General features: G+C 41.5%; 1 protein-coding gene across 3 annotated transcripts in view; it reads left to right on the top strand.

Annotated features, from left to right (window-relative positions):
- The window catches only part of Stx17 (syntaxin 17), a 68522-nt gene extending 45277 nt beyond the window's left edge, over window positions 1-23245 (top strand). For all 3 annotated transcript variants that reach the window (XM_003470892.4, XM_063224631.1, XM_063224641.1), the window contains exons 5-8: window positions 9994-10109; window positions 10186-10236; window positions 17587-17673; window positions 18384-23245. In XM_003470892.4, the coding sequence (XP_003470940.1) occupies window positions 9994-10109; window positions 10186-10236; window positions 17587-17673; window positions 18384-18623 (494 nt within the window). In that variant the 3' untranslated portion in view covers window positions 18624-23245. The remainder of the gene's footprint in view (window positions 1-9993; window positions 10110-10185; window positions 10237-17586; window positions 17674-18383) is intronic.
- The last annotated feature ends 1911 nt before the right edge of the window (window positions 23246-25156 follow it).

Here is a 25156-nt window from a genome sequence, read left to right as displayed (position 1 = left end):
CAATCTGGTTTGGAAGTTGTTTTCTTTCAGGACTTCAAATACTTCACTCTAAGCTCTTCCTGACTTGGCTTGTGTTGAGAAGTCTGTTGTGATTCTGATGAGTTTTCGGGTTTTCTGATATATTTCTTTTCTCTAACAGCTTTTAATATTCTGTTCTTGTGCTGAATTTCTGGGATCTTGATTATTATATGACTTGGTGTAGATTTATTTTGGTTATGGCTATTTGGAGGTCTATATGCCTCACTTACCTGTGTGTCATGTCCTTTTCCCATGCTTGGGGAATTTTCTGCTGTTATTTCTGTAAATAGTCTTTGTGTCATTTGTGTTGATTCCTACTTTTTTTGCTGAAACCTTTCAGTATTAATTTATTTTTCTTTACCTTCTCTTGCAGTTGTTGAATTATTATTTCCTGGTTCCTTGTTATTTTTAAGAGATCCTTCATTTCATGATTGCTTTCTGCAATCCTGTCTTCAAGGTCTGAAAGTCTGTTTTCAGTTTCTTTCAAGCGGTTTTGCCAACTTTTAATAGAATTTTTAGTTTTCTGGGTATCTCCTTGAACCTATTTCATACGTTCTAATTCTTGCCTATATTGTTCATTCAAGGTATTCATCATTTTCCTATGTTCTTTTTTATCCATCTTTAGACATGCTCATCAATTCTTTCATTGTACTTGTCATTTCTTCTTTAACTTGAGATACTATTTCTGATCTGATTCCTTTTAGGGCCTCAGGAAGTTTTCTTTACCTCAATGGCTATCATTTCAGAAATTTCAGATTTGCCACTTTCAGTTTCTTCCTTGACTTGTTCTGTGTGGGACAAAGGTCTGAGATTGCATTTTGCTCCTTCTTCTTGACATTTTCCTAGGTTCCTCCATATGAGCCAGTTGTAGAGACCCAGATGCTTCCCATGTTTCATGGTCATGGCTGGTGTAGGGGCATGGGCCAGGCTGACCGGAGCCGCGGAAGACAGGAGACCAAACTCGAGCAGGATCAGCTCTCAAACTTTATTACGTACAGCGAACCGGACCTAACAAGGTCCGCCACCCTCAACGTTGATTCCTCTTCCGCCCGTTGGGGGCAGGAACAACCTCTTATAAGGGGAAGCAGTATCCAATCACAGAGAAGCGCGCCTAACAAGCTGATAGGCTAGCGTCACGGGTAACTGGGCAGACATGACAATTTGGCGGGCTTGTTCAGGCCGGGAAGAACCCGGAAGCAGGAAATGGGCGCCATCATAGGCGGCTTCCCACATCTCCCCCTTTTTTATTTATTAAAATAGGATGGTCTGTGGGTCCCTCCAAGGTGTCTATGACCTTGTTGTTGTTAGACACCTAGGAGTGGGCCTACCTTGTAGGCCGAGGCATGAGAGAATGTAGAGGTCTATACCCTGCTGTGCATCACCCTGTTTTGTGCATATCCTTGCGCCAGGACCATGCTCAAGGTGAGTGGTTCATTTTTTCGCAGGGCCAGGCTTTTGTGAACCGAACCTGGATGCATATAGACATTCATTCCTGCCTTCCCCCCAACCTTTGGGGCGGATGGCACTGCAGTACCCTTGGTCTCGCATCTCAATGCCAATAATTTGACTCCGGGAGGGACCCCTGGCCTTATAGGCCATGTATATCTGAGTGGAGCCTGTCTTAGGTTGACCGGGAGGGCTTTTCCCGTCTTACCCGTCATTAGCTTGCCCACTCAGCTCTTATAGCTGATGTTCTGCAATGTGAAGGAGATATGCGGCGGCCTGCTGGCCTGATGGGCCACCTGCTGCCATTTGCATGGCTGCCATGGCTGTGATCTTAACCTGCTGCTGAGTTTGTATGAGGCGATCTAACAAGCATTTAATAACCACAAGCCCTACTAGGATGGCCATGGCAATTAGCATAATCAAGGACTGTTTGATTGATGGTATAAACCCTGGGTGAGGCGGGCGAGGCCGCCGAAAAAGGTGCCAATGTGGGCGGGTGGTGCCAAGGACCCCAAAGATATTGTGGTGGTTCTGTGGAATCTGAGCATATCACAGGGGTGATTAATAGGAACCCACAGAATAGAAAAAGCTCCAAACCAGACATTTTAGTTTGTAGATGGTCTCGGGCGCTGAGCGTCGGTCCCAGAAGGGTCGTGTTGACTTGTGTCCGCGGGCTTATCCTCCTGTGCTTTATCAGGAACTGGTGGGGAGTTTACTGCTCGCGTCAATCTTTCCGGGACCCACAGCGGTTCGCGACCTGGTTCCTGTGGGAAGACACAAACCGCACCTCGGGTCCAGCTAATCACTGGATCCGGGCCCATCCATTGTCCTGTAAGGACATCTTTCCATCTCACCAGCCCTTTGTCGGCCGGGGACGGGTTATTGTGCTCCATGGCAGGGGAATGATTATTATGATTAAGGTATAAAAAATTTATGGTAAAGAGTGCCAATGATATTCTTCCTTTGGGCATTAGGCTGTGGCCTATCCCCTCTTTTTGCTTTTGTAAGACACCCTTGAGTGTCCGATGTGCCCGTTCAATGATGCCTTGTCCTTGAGGGTTATATGGAATGCCATGCTTAAGGACAACATCCATTTGTTGACAGAATGTTACAAAAGTTTTGCTGGTGTAAGCAGGACCATTGTCTGTTTTTAATATATTGGGCTTTCCCCAAGCAGCCCAGGCTGCCAGGCAATGATTAATAGCGTGGGTGGCCCTTTCTCCGGGTTCTGCCGAGGCAAACATAACCTGAGAAGCGGTGTCAACCGAAACATGTACATATTTTTCCGAATTCTGGGATGTGTGTTTGCCAAATATGATTGGGGCGCAGTCCTCTCGGGTTAACACCAATAGATTGTTGAGGTGAAGAGATCACACAGGCCTGCCAATGCCTCTAAAAGCGCCATGGTAAATGGCGCATTGGGCCCATAAGCTGAAACTGCGTCCTTGATAGTTTTAAGTTGTTTAATTTCTAAGGGCTCATAATATCCTCCTCCTCCCCTGCCTCCTACTTGTACCGGGAATGCATGGAGACCGGAACACTCAAAGGGAAGCCGCGACCATACCCTCTGGTAGAAGGAACGTAATTGATTATCTATGGTCCCTTGAAACGTACACCGGAGAATCGCCCAGGAATCTAGACACGTTGTTAAGGTCTCAATTTGTTAATGGTCAATAGCCTTAGCAGGAGACATTTTTGGATGGGCCCAAAGCAAGGGTCCCTGTTGCCAAATGACAGCCGTGGGTTGTCTAGCTGTCTTGAGAACGCACACGCAGAAGGCAACCCAGGAAGTAGCTCTCCCTCTAACCAGGGCGGTGCCATAGGTTGTGGTGGCAGCCCAGGGAGCAACTCCTCTTCTGGCCACGGCGGTGCAGTGGGGCCTGGCGCCCTGAAAGGGGCGATCGTGGGTCGCGAACTTGCCAAAGGGCGGAAGGGCTTAAGCTCCTCCCGTAAGGCGGAGTAGCTCGGGCAGGGTGGTGTTTGGTTCCCCTTTTTATCTTCCCGAGCCCTAAGTTCCTTTTAACGGTGTAGGAGGGTCATGCTTAGCAAAGACGACCTCCTCTTCTGAGCCTTCCGAATCCGAATCAGAATTAGAGCCCTGAGGGTTCTCCGGAGACCCACAATCGGCAGTGGCTCCGGGCTCCTCTGAGCATTTCAATCGAGCTCTATCAAAAGCCTGTCGGGCTGTATTAGCAAAGCGAAAGCAAAACAGATGCAAAGGGAAAAGAAAAGAAAAAAAAAAACCGGCGTCCACTCGTGTGGCGCTCAAAATCTGTTAGGTGCGTCCACCCAACCCAGGTGACCCAGTACTCACCTGTCCCGGGAACCGCTGTATCTCACGTAGCTGATCAGGGTGAAGAGAAGAGGCGCTCGCGGCCTTCCGTTGTTATTGGGCCAGGTCCTCCGTCGTACCGCAGGCGACAGCAATCGCACCTCCCGGCCGAAGAGGCACGTCGCTGAGTCTTTTATTCCCCGTACGGGGGCCACCAGATGACCAGAGCCGCGGAAGACAGGAGACCAAACTCGAGCAGGATCAGCTCTCAAACTTTATTACGTACAGCGAACCGGACCTAACAAGGTCCGCCACCCTCAACGTTGATTCCTCTTCCGCCCGTTGGGGGCAGGAACAACCTCTTATAAGGGGAAGCAGTATCCAATCACAGAGAAGCGCGCCTAACAAGCTGATAGGCTAGCATCACGGGTAACTGGGCAGACATGACAATTTGGCGGGCTTGTTCAGGCCGGGAAGAACCCGGAAGCAGGAAATGGGCGCCATCATAGGCGGCTTCCCACACCAGGCACCTGGGTTTCTCTGAATCTAGGTCTCTGGGAGGCGGTGGGGCAGGACAGACTTCTGACCTATGAGGCTACACCCAAGGCTTCCCCAATGGCTATGGAGGTGTGGCTGGCTGCTTCTCCCAGCCTGTGTTGGCTTTGGAGGGAAGGTTCCTCTGATGGCAGTAGGCACCTGGGGGCCTGGCTGGCTACTTTTCCTAATTTGTGTTTTATTATTGCCTTGTTTGTTATTTTTCATTGTTTTGGGTGTTTTCTTTTTTTGGTTTGTGGAAACAGTGTCTTGCTATATAGTTCACACTGCCGTCGAACTCACTATGTAGCCCAGGCTGGCCTCAAATTTGTTGCAGTTGCCCTGTCTCAGCCTCCCAAATGCTGAGATTATGGGCTTGCAGCACCATGCCTAGCTGCCTTGTTTGTATTTCTAACATAGAACTGTTTGTGCTAAATAAATTTGGGCTTGTATGTCATCAGAGGACTTAGGTGAGTGTTAGAAGAAGGTTTCCCCAGTTTGCTTCTCTGTAAGAAGCAGACTGGTATACAAAGATTGACTGAATTTGAGGAACCATGTGTATAGAGGAAATGAAAAAGATTAGGACAGATCCAGAGGATCAAGAAGAAGAAATAGCAGGTGAAATTCATTTGCAATTCTGTTGCTTCTCAAACTTTTGAATTCATTGAATACTAAATAGGCTAAACAGCTGATTACTTACTTACTGGAAGAACTGCAAGGTAGTGCTGATTTGATTAAAACAGTCATTCTCTTTATAAAATCCTATGTCTAAATTATACATAAAATGGTGTGTAGCATTTCAGATTTTGAATAGTCTCCTGATCAGATTGTGCTTTGACTGTGAATTCATTGAGAATATAAGGAAGCTAAAATTACTGTCTCAACACATACCTAAATTGTTCACAAAGAGTGAATTTCTCTTAGATTATCTTAAGTATAGAAAGATTATTAACAAATAATAGAGGGTGGGAAAAGAGAAGCATAATGAAAAAATATGAGTAATTTTTATAAGACTTTAATAGTGGGGTGGGAATTGGGTTTGCTTCATATATGGTCATCTTTTGGCTGTAGATTCTTTTCTGTCATTCTACATGTTTTTATTCTGTACTCTCCAGTTTTTTCTTATTTTTGCATTAGATACCTTTTATAGCAGTGACAGCCTATACAGAAAAATGTGTTTTATTTGCAGAGAAGTGCCTTAAAATACTTTTTCTTTATAAATCTGATTCTAAATAGATTGGTTGGAATAACAGAGATTTAGGAGCTGTGTTGCCACATTTCCATGAGTAAGATCAAAAATTCTTTTTCATTTATAGATGGAAATAACAAATAGGATGTTTTATGTTCTGTAGAGAACATAAAAACTGGAGAGAACAAAAGAATCTTATTAAGTGTAAGGGAAAGCTATGATGATTTTTCTGTTTTCTTTTGTCCAAATTCTAAGAGTTCCTACAGCAAGTCTTCTTTGCCAGTCTTACTTGAAATTCCCTTTGGGCTCAGTTGTGTGCCTACTTTACTTTTAGCATAGTGCTTCCCACCGTGAGACATGCATGATGAGCCCACAAATCTAATTTTTATTTAAAAACGTGATTCAGACCATACGGAGTGAATCAGTGCTTCTCTCCATTTTTTGTCTTTACCTTCCTTCCAGGGAACACAGTTCAGCAGCACAATAGGAGCAGAATCTCACTACATTTTAAACAAATATTCATAAGAGAAAAGAATCAATCTTACAACTGCTGGGAACTTCAAGCCAGTATATTGGATTTGATGAAATATTAGATTTTTATCTTATGTATATACATACACTGACCAGTTTTGTGAAACATGTAGATGGTTTTAGGTTATATAATTCAGAAGATATATTTTTTATTGATTTTAACTTTCCTAGAAATCTTCCTTTGCAGTTAAGATGTGACATAGAAATATTTTATTTGGATAGATAGACTTCTGTAGATGACTGGTAAATTAATTTTACTATTTGTGTGTGTATTTTGCTTTTTTTTTTTTTTTGGTACCAGGAATCAAACTCAGGACATTGTGCTTGCCAGGTAGGCACTGTGCCACTGAGCTGTATATATCCCCAGCTAATTTCACTATTTTTAAGCTAACAGAATTTTTAAAAAAATTTAAGTAATGCCTTAGAATTAATTCAGATTTACAGTGAAGCATTTCTAATGTAGTTAAGTTTAATGGAAATTTCATATGTATTGTGTTATAATTCTTATATAAGGATAATTATTCATGCAGCATGGTAAATAAAAGACAGGAGAGAGAATATTTGGATACATATTGAAGAAAAGGGAAAAGTCTTGTATCAAAGTTACTTAGCTTATTTCTCACTGTAACTAAAATAAGTCAACTTCTGTAATGTTTACTTGAATTTATAGCCAATCATAAAGTTTTCAAATCAGTTTTGGAGTTTGAAAAGTAGTGATTAATGATACATGACCAAATAATTGTCATTTATGCGGATAGTTATTTGCATGTGAGTGGAACTGAGATTATTATGTAATATGAAATGATTTTTAACTTGTGAATATTTGACTTCCATGAATATGCTGAAGTTTTTGCACTTTTTTCCTATAGCTGTACTTTGCTCAGTGTTAGCATGTTCACAGCAGTGTGCAAGAGGTCACAGTCAAAGGGTGATCACCAAGGTTCAAGCACTCTTAATTAACAGTTACACTTTGAACTGACCGGTGATGCTGAGAGTTGTAACTTTACAGCAGGATTCTCTATGGAAGAGAATAGACTTCTTTGTTCTGAGATTGTATTTGAACTAAGATGCATACGCAGTTTGGTTTTAAGTGAGAAGGAAATGACTTAAACATTTTTTTTATTTTTTATTGAGAGAAATCTTTGTGGTTATTTAAAATGTCAATTCCCATCCCTTACTTTTTGATAAAGAATTTATGCATGATAATAACTCCTTATTTTGTTGTATACCCTGGCATACTTCATTTGAATCCTCTTTCGCATTACGTAACTTAAGGCTTCGAGTAATCTTCATAGTGAGCAGAGGTAGAAAGCCCTGCTTTGCAGTACATAGGAATATTAAGTGGAAGAAAGGTCATAGAACAATTGATTTATCCTGGCTGATGTCACAATGAAAGTGGCTTTGTGGTTATATCTTAAGGTACAGACCATCTTAAGCATCTGTAAACTCATTACGATTTTTTAAAATGTTACATATTTGCCATAGTATTGTCATGTAAAACTTATTCCAGATCTAATGTTTTTGTTCTTTTTTTAACTTAAAGAAATATATCAAGTTCAGAATTAATGTTCAATTTTGATAAACCTGCAAATTACTTCTAAATCAATTAACTATACTTTCCTAAGTTGTTTAAATAAACTTTTTTTTGAGCAATACATATTCATAAACTTTAAGGGTAAAATGATAATGCAGTTTTACGAGATATCATTCAACTATAGGCTGGGTTGAAGAAGAGTAACTGAAAGAAAATATGGCTTTAGCATGGCGTAGTAACTGACTTTCAGTAGGTCAGGTCACATGTCATGATGTCATTCCCTCAGCACTCCCCATTACCTTCCAGATAGTCTCAAGTCTTTAACTGCTCACCAAGGCCCTCCTAAACATTTATGTCTTTTGCAGTGGAAACTGTTTTCACTTTGTGCTTTGATAACACCAAACTGCTTATTTTGTGTTAGCTATATTGTTTCTCTTTTGAGGACTTTTGTGGGTGCTAGTTTCCCTAGGTAGACTCTGTATTCCTCTCATCTTGCCTGGTATCATCAACTTTTCAGCTACACGCCATATCCAGTGGGATCAGATGCTACTCCCACAAAATGCTCTATGTATGTGTATCTCTTTATGTAGCTGATAGATATCACTGTACTCACTCACTATTTTATGTTTGTCTCTGTATGTCTGTCTCTTCTGTAATATAGGTTCTGGGAGAGTAAGCACTTCATGTTATTCACTTTCCCTACCCTGGTATCAAACACAATAAATAAGAAGGGATCAGAAAGTGTTAAAGTAGTAGGTGTTTTAAGCTTGGAGTGGAGGGAAAAAAGTAGACTTCAGGTTTCTCTATTTCACTGGCCCTGTCCCAGAGCTGAAGAGAGTAATTTTCCAGTGGGCATATTGGAAAGCTTCCCAACTGGTTTTTCTCTCTCTAATTTTCTCACCTTTCAGCTCCATCCTTAATGTGTTCGTCACACTGCAGTTATGGCTTCTTTTCTGAATCTGAAGTTTGATTAGGACATCTTTCAGCTTCCTAGTAGTATTCTAGACCTTTTCATCATTTCATAGCAATCTTATTTTATGAGAAAGACACAGCTGTTCAGCATACCAAGAATAATGTCAGCTTAGATTTCTAGTCTCGACCTTTTCTTTTTCCTTTATCGCAATCTGCAATAGTTACAGGGAACTTCTTTCTGTCCTAAACCCGTACACACACACTTCTCCCCAACACAAATGCTCTTTACGTCTCCCTGCATCCACCCTAGATCACCTGTGTGATTTCTGTTCACCCTCAGGCTTTTGCCTCAGAACTGTCACTGTCCGTTCCACAAGTCAAGGTTTAATGCCTCTCTTCAGGGTGCACACAGCACTCCAGACTTAGCCTTATCACTGTTAACACATCTGTATCACACAATTACATATAAGCTCTGTTAATAATAGTAGTAACTATTTACCAAGCATTTGTACAAGTCAGATGCTGTGCAAAATTAAAATTACCCTATTTTACAAATGAGAAAAATAAACCAGAGTTGAAATGCCTGCTCAAGTCCGAGAGCTAGTAAGTTGCCAAGCTAGAATTCTAAGTAAGGGCTTTTTGACTAGGCTCATGCCTCTAACAGCTACACTGTAATGCCTTCGCAGAACTGTTTTTATAGTTTTTCCGTCGTGTCTGGAGCACACCAATTAGCCTGTAGCATATAACAAATGTCAATTGAATGAATGAAGGATTGCCAGATCCATATGAGGAAGTAAGACTTGAAGGTGGATTTTTAAAAATAAATTAATTTATCATTACAGCAGTATTTAATAAGTACTAACGGATTAAAGAATTTTTAAAACTCAGAAGAGGAAGAAGAAACAGTGACACACTGAGTCAGAAAAAAGTAATATTAAGAAGAGTGACAATATAGATTAAAAGACTCATATGGCAAAACTGTTTGGTGGCAACCACATTGTTGTCAGTTTGCTAATTTTCATTGATTAGGGACAAGTGACTCCCTTACCTCTCCTCTGCAAACCCCCACCTCTTTATGGAAGCTCAAACTAGGTGAGTGCTGAGTTATCTGAATCCCATCTGCATTACCCTACTTGTAACACCTTGTGTATCTGATTTTTATCACTAAAGTAGCCAAATAAAAGGATAGGGCTTCAGCATTGAGACATTGAACTTATTTCTTCTGTGTGTCATTCATAGAACATTGGCCAAATAGAAGCGATTCCAAAATAGAATAGATATGTTGATTCTTCCATAGCTAGCCCCAGTTTTTCCAATTGGGTAGGTAATATTCATGGTCAGTTTGTAGGTGGCTTTGCAAATGGATGGGAGAAGTGTATTAACTAAGCTTAGCAACAAGCTGTTCCAGGATAAATAATTCTAGTTTAAAAGAATAATTAGTTTGCTTTTAGTTCAAATGTAATTGATAAACATTGTATGTGGCTACTGTTTTGTGTAATTGGTTCATGCTCGGTCCTCTCTGAAAAGCAGACTGAGGGTGTGTGTCTCTTTGTCCAGGAGCAATTCACACACCTGAAGCTGACACTGATTCTCAGAGTTTGACTCAGGTTTATGCGCTGCCTGAAATTCCTCGGGATGAAAACGCTGCAGAATCATGGGACACCTTAGCAGCGGTATGTTAGAAAGTATTTTCTTTTTGGTAACTGTGAAGCATAAAGATAAATAATTTCCTCTTTCTCTCTTTTTAAGGACTTAAATGAACTTAGTCAACTGGTCACTGATTTCGCTCTCCTAGTGAATGTAAGTATAAAAAGATTTTTGACCCAGAATTCTGAGATTATTAAAATAGCTTTGCTCAGTTTTGGTTAGAATTTTAATAGAAGTTAAAATTTTTAAGACTCTGGATAAAATTCTAACTGTCCTCAAACTCCAGGTCAATTAAATAAACATTGGTCAGCATCTGTTATGTGAAAGGCAGTGGGTTAAATGCCCTCCTTTGGGTCTGGCAAGGTTGAATACAGAAATAAAGTCTAACGTCTTCCTTAAGGGTTCTGCAATAGGCGGATCCAGATTTGAGCCCCAAGACTGAGCTCTTAGGCTTGGAAACTAAATGCCAGAATAAAGTATGTTTAATTTCCAGGTAGGAAGGCAGTTTCTGAGTTGGAGACTCTAAGTATAGTTTAACAGAGGTATTGCAAGCCTTGAAAGCACAGTGTTCACAGAGGCAGGAAGGGAGTGCGTTTCAGGACAACTGAGCAGAGCAAGCCGTAGAGAAGGACATGGCCAAAGAGGTGTAAGCGTTGTGTCCAACCGGGCACCAGCTGCCCTGGCAAAGCCAGGAGGCTGTGGGCCAGACTGCAATGCACTGAGCGCCGTACTGAGGAACCTGGTCTTTCTTTATAGCCAATAAGAGCCAGTGTGATTTTGAACAGGTTAAAAGTGTGTAACCCAGACTGCCCTTTGTGTTGTGTAAGGAATGGTGGGGGGGGAGGCATGGGTAGGTGACTGGTAAGGAATTAGCTGCCGGAGTTTAACTTGAAGCAACGGCAGCACCAGTACCAAGGTAACGAAGAGTTGAAAGCTTTTGCTAGAGTACACTTGGCAGGAATTGGAGGAGGACAGAGTAAAAGCTAAGGAACATTAGAGCTTTGTTCTGCATACTCGGGTCCCAGTGACCCTGTCACCATACATTAGGATGCACACAGTACGCATAGTAGTTTTAGTGGGAAGAACAGAGTAGATTTTCTATCAGTATTTTTTTCTATATATGTATTTTTTATTTTAAAGAGAAAACAAACTTTCAAAACAATATTTAAATTGGTACAAGCAACATTAGCATAGCCAGGCTTGGTGGTGCATGCCTGTAATCCCAGCACTCAAGATTGAGTCAGAAGGATTGTCAGTTCAAGACCAGCCTCGACTACAAAATGAGCTCAGGACCAGCCTGAACTGCAGAGTGAAACCCTGTCCCGCCCCCAAAAAAGACAAAAACCCCAAAATATTAGCACAAACCTTTCTTTTCCATGAAAAAAGAGAAATTAGAAGTATAAGTATTTTAACTATCGTGTGTGTGTGTGTGTGTGTGTGTGTGTGTGTGTGTTTGTGTATTATTTCTTTCAGCTTCTAACACTAGAGAGACAGTACGATGTTTACACATGCGAGTCTGATTTATTTCACTTATGAATGTGGTCTCTAGTTGCATCCATTTGCCTACAAAAACCTTGAGTTCATCTTTTTATGGCTGAGTAGTACTCCATTGTATTAAAAGACCACATCTTTTTTTATCAGTTCTTTAGTTGATGGCATTTTGGTTGTAGTATTTTTTAAAGTGTTCTAAGTTTTGCTTCCTGAGAATTATGGGAAGGTAGGGTGTATGAAACATATATAATATACTTACCTATACCTTTCCCTGTGATCTGGCTTTTAAGTTTGAAGTTCCTCGATCAGACAGTCTCAGAATTAGAATGGGAAATGTTTCTCGAGGCCAGCTAACCTAAGTCTGTTTTTGCCACAACTTTTAAAGTAAGTAATTTTTAGCCTCTTTTTGAATAATAAAGTGCAGGGCATTGATACTTCAACTATTTCATGTGGAGACTCTGAAGTCTTAAAGTTCTTCCTTCTGTAAAGTCTGCCATATGACAGCTTCTCTTTGGTACTTTTTGTCCTCTAGAGTCATGTACTGAGGAAGTTCATCTGTTTTCTCTATAAAAAAGATTTTCAACACTTTAAGACCAGTATCATTTAACCACACCATATTTTCATTTCTTAAGAACCTTTAATTCTTTTGTGTTCCTTATAAAATAGGCTTTCTAGACTTTTCAATACTGGGCCCTTATTCTGCTTAAGTCCTAGTTTCTTAAATAAATGTATTGACTAAAATTAGATACAGTAAACTTGTTTGATTTCTGATTCCCCTACATCAGAGGTAACAAAATATTAGAAGTTTTTTGATTAGGTTATCTGAATCACCTATTAATATATTTATATACAGCAGGAAATAACACATCAAGAATCTCAAAGTATGAAGCCAGGCATGGTGGCACACTCCTGTAATCCCAGCACATGGGAGGCTGAGGCAGGCGGATCATTCATTGCAAATTCAAGACTGGCCTGGGCTACAAAGTGAGCCCTAGGCCAGCCTGAATTGCATAGTAAGACCCTGTTTTAAAAAGACAGAAACAAAACAAACAAAAAAAAAACCCAAAGTATGTATTGCTTGAGTCAAGATTTATTCAGTTATTGCAGTTAATAATCCCTGAGTCCAGTGCAGTTTATGATTGCACAAATACATTTGCCAAAATGTATACTTCATATATATTTTAATGTATGTGACGTAAAGCTCAATAAAGTTGATTTAAGAAAAAGCCTAAACTTGTACAAAGTTCTTCTCATTCAAGACAAATACATTTTCCTTCCAGTGGGGTAGGCACGTGAAAGAACAGTTAGAGTTTGAGGCCATTTAATAGTGACGTGTGTAGTCATGTTTCAGAGGCACTCTGAGTCCCAGTCTAAGGAGGGTTCATGCGGGAAGACCACGCCAGCCATAGCTCTACACAGATGTCTCATTTATAACACTCTGCAGGGACACGAAGCAGAATGTTATTGGCAAAAGCTCAAAGGAGAACCCTGGTTATTATTCCCCGGGTGACAGACTTCTCGTGACCACGTGGCCAGGGCCACACAGAGGCTCCATTTAGGCAGAGAATGACCTGGGAATATGACCAGAGTGACCACATCCTCTTAGCGTCATCACATGGACAGGACAGTGTGTAGGCAAGTTCCCCACGCACTGCAGGGGCGCTTTCAGGGTATGAAGAAGGGGCCGTGGCATAAAAAGACCTGCAGGACCGTGGTGATGGCTACACAGCACTGAGAACATGGATACCACTGAACTGCACACTTAGAAATGGCTCAGACGGTACAGTTATGTTCTGTGGACTGTACCTCAGTAAAAAGGACTTAAAAAGCCATTGAGAAATCAAGGTATGGTCCGATAAATGTTGGCAAATTGCTATTTACCAGGCATCTACTCCATTTGTCTTTGCTCCTTATGGCTCAAATTCTTTTTTCTTGTTTATTTGTTTTTTGTTTTGTTGAAAGCAGTCCTGTTTCCAGCCAAGGTGAATTAAAGAACTCTGGTTCACAGTTTGTCACCTTTGTTGCTGATCCTGTTGTGATTTATACCTTCTGTCTTATACTCTGTGGCTTTTGAAATCCAATTTTGTTCTGTATTCATGAAACCTGGGCCGCACTGGACTAGGTCCTAGTCCTCCATTATTACCTAGTTGACTTTCAGAATGTTGTTTGATCTCAGGGACCTTGTATACAAGCAATGAGAGGCTAAGCATGACACCACCTTTGACTTCCCATCTTTTTCCCTTGCGTTGCTGCAGCCGCACCCTTGCATTTATCTTTTCCTAGGTCCCTCTTTGGCTTACATAAAACTCTACCTTGGTTGCCAGCATTACCAGGGGTCATTTTAGGGTTGGAATTCTGTGAGTTCCTTTCCCACTGCTGAATCCCCTGATGTTAGCATTTTGCTTCTCTGTTTATTTTAGGCCAATTAATCCTGTGCTCTGTCTATATATCATAATGTTTGTAGGTTTATTTCTGGGCTTTCTGTGTATATGATCGCATATGATTAAAGGTGGAATTTAGGGAAGAATAAAAAGAAATATCTGCAGTTTTGGTATGATCTCCCTAAAGAATACTGTAGATTTATAAGCACACTAATAAAATTACATACCTAACTCCGTGGAAGAGCATTAATATTGATGTAAGTGGATTTAGGGTTGAATTTATTGAATGTCTTATTTGATATAGAGGATTCTGGGCGTATAAGTACCCACAGCAAACATTCAGTGAAAAAACACTTTTGAATTCATGTATCCAGACTGCATTCTCCTTGGTAAGTATTAACTTGATGAATCACATTTTCTTCAAAATCATAGGTGCTCCTGAAACTGCTGATCAAGATTCAGTTATTTTTAGGCCAATAGAAGATCTAATTCAGTGTTCCTTAAAAGAAAGTTGAGACATTTGAATCTTGAGAATTTTTCTTCTTTAAAAAGGATTTCTTAATTAGTTTGAGAAAAAAATGCAATGTTTCTCAAAAATGATGTAGCTTGATGCTTGTAGTTGTTTTGTTTGTTTTGGCTTTTTAAGACAGTCTTGCTATGCAATTCAGACTGCCTTTGAGCTCACTTTGTAGCCCAGGCTAGTCTCGAATTTGGAATAATCCTCCTGCCCCAGCCTCCCAAGTGCTGAAATTACAGGCATGCACCACCATGTCCAGCTTGGCATAGCTTATTATTAAAGGGATGTTGAGAATACTTACAAGTAATAACGAATAAAATGTCAGGCAGTGCAAGAGGATGTGAAAATTGTCAAATGTGGGAGCCTTATGCAGATGAAGACCAACAGGCAAATCAGAAGTGAAAAGAAATTTGGTGGGTACTTCTGAGCCACCATGGTGGCTTGGAGCTTGGCTTCATAGACTGAGGAAGGGCTATATATGTATGCATTGGCCTGGCAGAGAGAGCCAAGGACATAGGAAAAAGTGGTAGCCAGTTTCAGTTCCGAATGGAATTTAATGTGGCCTTGTACTAGATTGTGCTAGGTGCCAAACTAGACTGACAACTCTATAGTACCAGTTTGATGCCTAACTATAGTCTTGGTGGTGTTACTGAGTCTTACAAAGCAGAATTCAAAGATCTGGACAGTTTGAAAATTCAGACCAAACAAAATAAAAGAAAGGTGGACTGAGGAATGACTGTTGATCCCAGAATAGTGGCTTTCTGCCCTCCATGAACTAACCATGCCCTGGAATTAAGCAAGCTTCTGATACCAGGGAATGAGTGCATGCAGATGCTGGGCCTTCTGCAGGCCAAGATGGGCTTTACCAGGTCCTAAGGGTTACAGTGTTGGAGGCTGCTATAGTTAAAATAACCAGTGATCCCAGGATTGTTCTGTTTTTGTAGTCTTTTCTCTGATTATTTCAAGCATTTTATGCTTGAAGCATTTCAAGTATTAAAATTATTTAAAATTTCACTTTAAAAATCTTGTGTTTTAAAACTCAAACTTTTTAAGAATAAGCACTGGAAAATGTTTCCTTGAGGCTTTGAGAGCACACAGTGCATGGAAATAACAATAATCAGGTTCCTCCTCCTGGCTGGAATTAGATGGGAGACACCTTACCTCTGCCTTAACTCATTGAGATATGAAGATTGGTGATAAGATTTTACTCTCCCTTAACTTATTGGGATATGAAGATTGGTAATAAGATTGTACTCCTGTGATTTATCTGCTAGCATAGATTATTTCAGACCGAAGTGTAAAATGTCAGGGTGTCCCAGATAGAAGCAATGGTAGGTCATCAAAAATCCAGACAAGTTGGGTGTTACTAGTGCTGGTACTTTTATTTCTGTGGGTCAGAAAAGGAAGGCTGACTTAAAAAATTTTTGCTGGGAAAAATTGAAATTCAGTGAGTAAAGGCTTGGGGGAGATTAATGTTTGAGAGCCACAGAATTTTCAAATACCTTAGAAAAAAGCTCTATATTTTTAGACAGGAGCATAAGAGTTAACACATTCTTGGGAGAGTCAGGATGAGTTTTGTTATTTCCCTCCTCATACTTTGCTGATATCTCACTTTATTCTCCTTTTTATTAACTCTGTGGGGTAAATTTCATGATCCGCGTTTGACAGATAAGAGTGAGACCTGCAGACCTACAGCGGTGCTGGGACCTAAACACAGGCTAGCTGAGTCAGAAGTTACCCCTCAATCCTACTGGAGAACAACTGGAAACACAAGTTCTCAGGCTCTCCTGAGTCTGAAGTTTTAGGGTGCGGCCCAGCAGTCTGCTCTGAGAAGCCCTGCAGGGATTCTGCTGCCCACTTCTGTCTGAGGGTCTGAGAGCCCTTGTGAGACTGGGCTGTGACAGAGATGTTTGAAAGCAAGCCGAGCAAGGGCTGAGCCTATTAAAGGTGTCAAGGTGGTGGTAGAGAAGCATACGATGAAGGAAGCCCACAAAGCGCCAGACAGTTTACCCGTACATAGCGAGAAGGGAAGGAATATCAATAATGCTAATACGAAACAAATGGGAAGAATTAGCTATGTTTGAGTTTCACATAGCACTCACATGTTGATTGGAATTAGGAGAGTGTTATTTATGTCTGTCTAAGTATAAATGCACAGGTCAGTTATATAAGGGAATCAGACACCTCAGGACTCATGCGTTGTGGAAGATGGCCTTTATCTGGAATGAAGATAAAGACAGCTAAGACAAAGCATGTACCAATTGTGATGGAGGCTACAGGGTTTCTACAATATAAATTCTAGCTAAGGTGGATTTTAAAATAGACGGGGTCCCTGTGTCAAGGAATGTGGTCTTGAGAGGGAGTTTAGCAGAGGTCCAGCAGCCAGAATCCTTGCAGTGGAGCTCAGTGCTCAGAAGACCCTGGCAGTCCTCCCGCCCGCAGGCTCCGTGAGTCACAGTTGCTGCTGTGTCAGCACACGTGGTGCTATTTTACGTATTGTGCTTTATTAATATGTTTGATCTGAAATATTTTAACTTGCTGTGACTTTAGGCTGTGTTGTATATAGGTGTAAAACTCAAGACAGTATTCACTGCTCCCGGGTGCGTATCACGTGGGAAAGATTTCGTGTTATAATCTTATTCTTAAGACATAACAGTTTATACTGGATCAGGGGCATTTTACTTCCAAGGTAGATATGCCTGCTTTAAATAGAATTTTCTAAGGAAATAAGGGCGGTTTTTGGGGGGTTGATTTTGTTTTTGTTATTTTCCATCAAATCCAGCATGACATGTAAATGCTTGTTTGGATATTTTTCTCCCATAAAGTAGATTCATTTGGAGAATAGTATGTTTGTATGTTTGAGTGAATTTCAGTGTGAGATGATTTTTGCTGTAAAGGTGCCACCCTTTTATTACCTAATAATTAAGTCCTCCTCTTTTTTTATGAAAGTGAATTTGTACTTTTGACGTGGTTTATCAGATGCTATTAATGAACCGCTATTAAGACTGCAAGGCTGCGGTACCCTGGGCCCTGATTACAGGAATTAAAATGGTGTGTGTTGGCTTCCTGCCGCTCCCCAGCAGGAACGCTCACTCGTAATTCCTTTGCATCTAGTCTCAGCAGGAGAAGATTGACAGCATTGCAGACCACGTCAACACTGCCGCTGTGAATGTTGAAGAGGGAACCAAGAACTTGGGGAAGGTAAGATTCTGCTCCTGCTGACAAATCGATGGTACTCAGGCTCCCAGGACTCTCCAGTATTAACCCAATTGATCTGCTCTCTTCAGTGCTGAGGGAACTGGCAATTAAGGAAATCAGGAAAAAATGACACATAGGTAGTGCAAGAAATCAATGGTTGTAATACCGTACTTTAAGATTCATTCTATCATGAGAGATTTTTTCTAAAAGAGAATAAACTGTAGATTTACTGTAAGGCACTTAATATATCTGAAGAGATCCGCAGAGCGGAGTGAGAGGGGCACAAGAACACAGTCAGGGCAAACGTAGAAGTGTGACAGTCCATGTGGAGTGCAGCCATCTGTTTTCCATCCAGCGTACATTTTATCCCCAAGTACATAACCTGGAATAATCTCTGGTTTTTATGCTTCGGTGGGATCAGAATCTGTGGCAGCTGAAACTGTTTAGGTAAGCCAACTAGACAGGGAGGGGATTGATTGTTTGGCAGGTAAAATCTGTAGCCATCGCTGTGTTTCATTTCTCCTAAGTTCTGGGATCTGGACCCATCGTGGTACCTGTGGAATACTCCCCTACCCCGCCCCCAAGTACATCTCTAGGCTTGATTATGTACCAGGAGTTAAAGAGGCTTTGCCAAGAGTAATGAGAGGAAAATGCACATCGCCACAGGCAGATATTCTCAACTCAATTTCTAAATTGAATTTTTTTTCCTACAGGCTGCAAAATACAAGCTGGCAGCTCTGCCCGTGGCAGGTGCGCTCATCGGAGGAATGGTGGGGGGTCCGATTGGCCTCCTTGTAGGCTTCAAAATGGTAGGAATTGCAGCTGCACTTGGTGGTGGGGTGTTAGGCTTCACAGGTGGAAAATTGATACAAAGAAGGAAACAGAAAATGATGGAGAAGCTCACTTCCAGCTGTCCAGATCTTCACAGCCAAAGTGACAAAAAGTGCAGTTAGAGACCAGACTTTGGCCTTTCCGGCACCACCATAGTGACCCTCGTAAACACCTTGCTGCTGGGGACACACTGCCCGCCTGTGGAATTCTGCATGTCGGGACAGTGGCTCTGGTGCTCTGATGTGACGGAACCGTGACGTCGGTTGTATTTTCTTTTGCTGGGTGTTGGAGATTTTAGGGATCGAGAGGCTTAGGATGTGTAATTCTCACTGAGTCAAATTTAAAGACTGCCAAGGAGCAAGTTTTCTGCCCTGAGTGAAATGTGAAAACTGAGTTTAAAACTTGGTGAAGGACTTAGCATGTGCCCCTGAATTGGCGACCTTCGGCCTAAGTGTATTTACTCAGGCCCCTTGGTGAGGAAAGGGCAGGAGCACAGAGCCTTTCTATAGATAGGCCAGGTGCAGGGGACTCCAACATGGAATCTGTTTGGTGAACCTGACTGTGGTTGGAGCCAGCTTACATTGCTTTTAGGTGAGGGAAGTCATGGTGTAAGGAAGTGGAGAGAGGCCCGTCTCTCTTTCAGATGTCGTTTGTGACACTGGCTTCTTTGCAGAACTTGTCCCCTGCCTGCCGTAAAGCAGCACTGATAGCAAGTGGTAGGAGAGTGTGAGGCTGGCCACCTTCTCAACCATCCAGGGCCTTTGTTTCCCTCCTGTGAACTTTGAAAAGCCTTTTCCGTCTATGGGGTGAATCCTACTCACGTATAATGAGCACTTTTCTCATCGTCTGCCTTCCAGTGTTGCTTCCCATCTCTACCCTTCCTGTAACCTTTAAAGTTTAACAAGGAGGAAAACTTCCAGTGTTTCCAGCATTGTAAGAGTTGGGTTAAAAATGAGGGCCCAAAACCATGAGGCCGCATCCTGGGGTACTGTCTGGTTTGGAGGGCTTGATGGGCCCACTGCACAGAGGGCTCTGTCCTGTGTCCTTCTCACCCTGCCTTTTGAGCAAAGAACTTTCTACCTCACTGCTGTTACTTCCACCCCTTCCTTCCCCAGGCTTCTTTATCTCCTGGACTTTCCACATTTTCTGTTTCTTCCCCAAAATGCTGTTTATGATTAGCTGACAAAGCCTGGTCCCAACACTCAGTCCCAATAAAGAATTTGCGGTGCTCATACCAACACTGATACTGAGTGTGGTGCAGCCCAACTCCACGTGTATCTGAAAGACCACAAGCGGTCTACACGGTAAGAGTAAAGGTCAGAGGCACCCTCCCTCTGCGCCCCTGGCTCTTCGGCATAGCAAGGAACCAGCCGCCTGTTGGCCTTCCTCTGCTGTCTTCTGTGGGCTGGAGTGGGTTCCTGCACCTCAGGAGGTCTGGGCAGTGCAGGGAAGTCAAGGGTTACCAATGAGCTGCTCTCTCGCTGAGGTTGCTTTAACTAACTTTGTTTGCTACCTGTCACGTCTGTGGCTCCATATGAGACAAAGCACCATTTCTTACTGGCAAGGAGCAACAATTACCTACTTCCTTCCATCTTAACACAAAAGGAGAGCTGATCCAGTGAGTGCTAGTGGACACACCTAAGGTTGGCATCACTGTTTTTGTTTCCACGCTGGGTACTGAGCCCAGGGCCTTCACACTGAGCTACATCTCTGGTCATTTTTTTTTTTTTACATTTGGGGACAGGGTCTTGCTGAATCCCTGAGGTGCCAGGGCTGGGCTCAAACTCATGACCCTTCTGTTTCAGCTTCCCAGAGTGCTGGAATTACAGGTGCGGCTACCATGCTCAGCTTGCTGCCCATCTTTTCCTAGATTTTGGTCCTTGCTGTCCCTTTAACAAGTTGTTAAACCTGAGTGAGCTTTTCCAACCTAGTTGGCAGAAATTGCAAACTTAGGTATGATTATCTCAAGATTCATTTCTCTGTCTGTAGTTTCTGGTAGTCTGTCCTGCTTCATTGCTGTATAATGCTCTACTCTGCCAACCCCAAATTTGTCACACTTTCAACATAACTTCTTAAAAACACATGAAGACGTGTAAGCACCTGAAGAAGAGAGAAAGTCCAGTCCTATATGTGAAGCATATACTCTGGTGCAGAATTTCTCATTTTTACTGAGCTATGTGGGACCCAGTTATATGCACTCAGTCTTCAACTTTTACTGCTCGTCAGGACTGGAATACTAGGCCAGCAGTCTTTATAATTCAGCAACCCACAGTCCTTTAAGAAAGTTACCTAGAAACTATGTCTCATTTCCCCTAATAGCCAACTTTTTGTAGAAATTGCTAAAGTGTTTAATCAACTATAAAGGAAATAGCTATAATCTGTAAAGTGCTTATGTGTATAAATTAGTATGACACTGAGAGCTGAATTTAATGCCCTATAGTGTTAGGTTAAATTTATCTTCTTTATGACTCATGTCTCAGTTTTACTGCAGTAAGTTAGAAAGGAAGGTTTTAGTATTTGTAAAGGTTTATTTGGATAAAGGTAGCACTTTCTGAGGACTTTTGATATCATCATCTGAGGTTTTCTTTATGGAGCAGAGACTGAGTTTTTGGTGTAACCCATAAAGAAGTACATTCGTATGAAAGCAGCGTATGCATAAGGAAACCATATTTACACTATCACGTGCAGTGAATTTTCATGCTTTCACTGCTTATAAAATACACCCAATTAGCCCACTGTGCTGACTGGTGTGTATGTGATTGCAACCCTTACTTTGAAGAAAACATCCTTACAGTGGAACTGGTGTTTAGTGAATACACTGCCAGGTAGGGCAGCTGAGCCTCAGAGAATCAAATAATTTGCAGAGGATGATTCGATTGCAAAGGGGAGAAGCCAGGGTGTAACTGGCTTGTCGAACTACAGAAACTGTTCTAAGGCAGCCGTACCCCGTGCTGCCTCTGCAGCGCTGAGCCGCGCCCTCGGTTCTGCCTCCGCAGGCCCCGCAGGCCCCCTCGCTAAGGCCAGCTTTGTGACTTCGCTTTCTGCTTCTCCAGCTTCTGATTCCTCACCAGGTGTCCAGCAGCCACATACTTTTTAATGGTGGCAATTAAAGATGTGCATCGTGGTGGATTTGAGCCTTACACTGTAAAATTAAGGTGTTATTCCATCACACCCAACCTATAAATTATTTTATTCATCGGTTATAGCCAGCTTAAACAATGCTTTTTATACTAATGAACTTTTCATGCCTTTTAAAGCAAATCTGTCATTATTCACAGAATTAAAATGGTTATTTCTTTTACAATGATGCCCTTTTGGGAACTGTGTAGTCACTGTGCTGGTGGTGGCTTTACTCAGACCTCTCTAAACTGCTTTTGTAATTGCTCTAAAGATGGATGCGGACCACACAGGAAGAGCCATCTGCATTTTAGGGAGACCGTACTTCCTTTGTCCTTCTGTCTGCACCTGTCTTCCTCTGGGTTTTATCTTCCGATGGCTTAGCTCTCCTACCCCAGCACCTAGGAGCCAGGGACCTAAAGAAGTGATTATGCTGGGACTGTGCGGAACTAGCCAGAGCTCCCGAGCAAAGGACACACAGGTTCCACTGAGTCTGAGGAACCCCTAAGTCCAAAAGCCTGCCTACCCACCCGTAAGTGCTCTAAGTTACTTGTATAGGAGAAAGGAGTAAATGCTAATATTGTTCACAGGAAGCTGAAGAAAGCTGTAATATAAAGATACAGCACTCAGGATTTCCTACCTGTGAAAGTACAAAAACCAAACCACGCTTCTTGTTCACTTCAGAAAAGCAAGGCATTTCATTGGTGCCACAGGGAATCTTTGGAAGGCAGGACAAAGAAAAGCTTGCAAAAAAGGCTCTGCAGTGATACAGGATACTGCCACCATAAAGGGGTGTGTAGCTCAGCAGTCAGATGGGCCCTGCCACTCTGGCCATTCAAGTTCTGTTTGTTTTTATGACCACTAGCTTTCTGCCAGGTGATTCTCACTATTGGTATTTGTCAGTTTTACACCATTTCACAGAGAAACTTATTATAAACAAACAATGGTAAAAGTATATTTGGCTATCAAAGAAATACATTATTATGACAATGTATTTGTGTAATATTAACAAAACAAATTGAAATAAAAATGTGAAAGCATTCAAAAGGAAGTGATTTGCTCCAGATGACAACTAGTTTGCCAAGAGCTAGAATTATAACCATAGTGCAGTCTCAAAGAAAATAAATTCTTCAAAATAATCTGTTGTTCCTACATATCAAGTTGCCTGGTGACATTTGTAGTCTTTTCAGCCAAACTTCAACATTCAAACAGGAAAGAAATTTTTTCCTAGGGGAAATTACATTCAATTTCTTAACATTCAAAATAATACCAGTCCTGTCGCCTGTACATCCGAGAGCTGAGTCTGAGGTTCTTGAGCAGTGTGAATATTCCAGCCTTAACATACCATTGTCCAGCTCCTGTAACTTCACTAGTGAAGAGACATTCAGTAGTATTTTTTTCGTATACTTTGCAAGTATTTGAAGTCTCCTTGTTTTAAGACGAATAACTAAGACGTCAACTTGGGTGTCAGTAATAAAATCCCCTAAAAGTATTTTCCATTTTATTGTTGAACCTTTGGTGTTGCCAAAGTGCAACACAAGAAAAGGCCCAATTGTTAAGAATTCATCATTTATGTTGCTCAGTGGTGCTTTAAAAAGGAAACATGCAATAAAATTTATCCAACGAACATTTGAGTTTCTGTTGTGTGTTGTGCCCTGGCCCATCCTAGACCTAGAGAGTGAATCTATCCTCCTCAGCCGTTCAGTTACCTGAAGCAAGGGAATCACGGCACAATAGAGTACATAAGCTACAGGAACAATGCACAGAGTAACACAAGGCTCCCCAGAGTGACGGGGCTGCCTGCTGAGAAGAGAAGGGGAGGCTTTGGGACATGTGGTTCTCAAGTAGTAGCCCAAGAATATGCCCGCTTGAAGCAGGGTTACAGGTTCCAGGGGGCAGAGAGACTGCACAGTGAAAACCAAGGAATTAAAAGCTGGAGATGAAGCTGATTAAGAAGGAAATAACAAGAGACTAGGGTGTTTATTTAAAATTCAGTAATTCTTTGTTTATAGGAATTGATGGCTTCACTTGTTACATAAGACAAAGTTCTCATATTGCCTTTGTTGCCTGAGAAGTAACAAACCTCACATATGCTAGAGTTATTGGTGGTTACCCTCCTTTTCCAGCTGTAGGAAATGATTCACATTTTCTTGCCTCCTGGTGAGTTACATTAAATACTGAATACCCACTTGGTGCTGGCCCTGTATTTATTAGAAAGTGACTGATGATCATGAAATTTTATCTTTTAGTGTCCAAGACCTTCGTGGTAGTTTCCTATTTCTCTACATGAGTATTTCTTATCACTGTAATTCAGTGTGTCCCATTTCACCTGTGCTTAATTGTGCAGAGGTAAAATTCTTGCATTGGTGACATGGTGGTCTCCAACTACATAGTAAACATCTTTTAGACCAGTTATTATACCATATGCTTCCTGTAGTATTTCTTGGCATGAAATAGTGATGGGAAGATAAAAAGAAACCACACCCCTTAGTGACTCTCAGATGATGAATGAGGTCATAGCATGCAAGTCCTGACCTCTTGGGGAATATATTAAATGTGCAATTGCTTTCCAAAACAGAAAATCCTAGCTTAGTACCTACTTTCACATATTAACAGGAATGAAAGGTGCGACAGAAATCTAGAAAATGTCTTCAGGATTTGAGATCATGAATTGAAAAATGTCACAATTTGGAGGTGAAAATATTTCATTTTTCAAATTAAAGTCAGGGGGCTGGGAATTTAGCTCAGCGGCATAAGCACCTGCCTTGCCAGCACGCAATCGTGAGTTCGATCCCTGGTACTGATTTAAAAAAAAAAAAAAGGATTCGGAAAGTGTTACAAATTGCTTGCCTGGTGTATACTCAAGACTTCACTCTGGACCAAACTCTTAGGACCCCAAAACCGACTTAGGACATGAGATTGAAGGTGACTGGATTCACTTAAATGCCTGCAAATGACAAAATCACTAGATTAAATTGAAATTTTCACATCAGTTAGCAGAGTTCATTCCAGTTACAGTGATAATTTCTTTTCCTTTATTTCATTTGTTCACTTATTTTTAATTAAGTGTATTAAACATTTTAAAATCAGATTTCAGGAGTTCTTTCAGTGTACCAAGTTGCTAGGAGGAGGTCTGAGTTCCTGCTCTCCTTATCACATTCACTGATGTGGGGCTAGGGAAAGGGGATACGTGAACGCTTAATTTCCCCGACTGCGAATTTCCTAACATACATAAAGGGCTGTGTGGCCACAGCAGGTCAATTCCACACTGAATGCTGAATGGGAGGAATTTGCTAAGCATGGTGGAGGGGAAAGTAGACATGAGAGAAGTATTTTGTAAGTTGCACTTTCTTTTCCAGACTCCTAACCCTAATGTCTTAGGGCAGGCCAGCCTTTCCTCAATGTGTTCTTGGAGAGAAACATCAACATTTCATTAAAATAAGGGCTTGAATTACCAGCACACAAATTCATAGTTTCCCACTCTAAGTAAAAGAAAATGACATGAAAAATAAAATTGGAATAGGTAATAACTCTAGTC

Source organism: Cavia porcellus, unplaced genomic scaffold, assembly GCF_034190915.1.
Source record: "Cavia porcellus strain 051 isolate PalLab524CR breed Dunkin Hartley unplaced genomic scaffold, mCavPor4.1 scaffold_1, whole genome shotgun sequence".
Classification (NCBI taxonomy): Eukaryota; Metazoa; Chordata; class Mammalia; order Rodentia; family Caviidae; genus Cavia; species Cavia porcellus.
The sequence above is the reverse complement of the archived record's forward strand: the minus strand, read 5'-3'. Positions and strand labels throughout refer to the sequence as shown.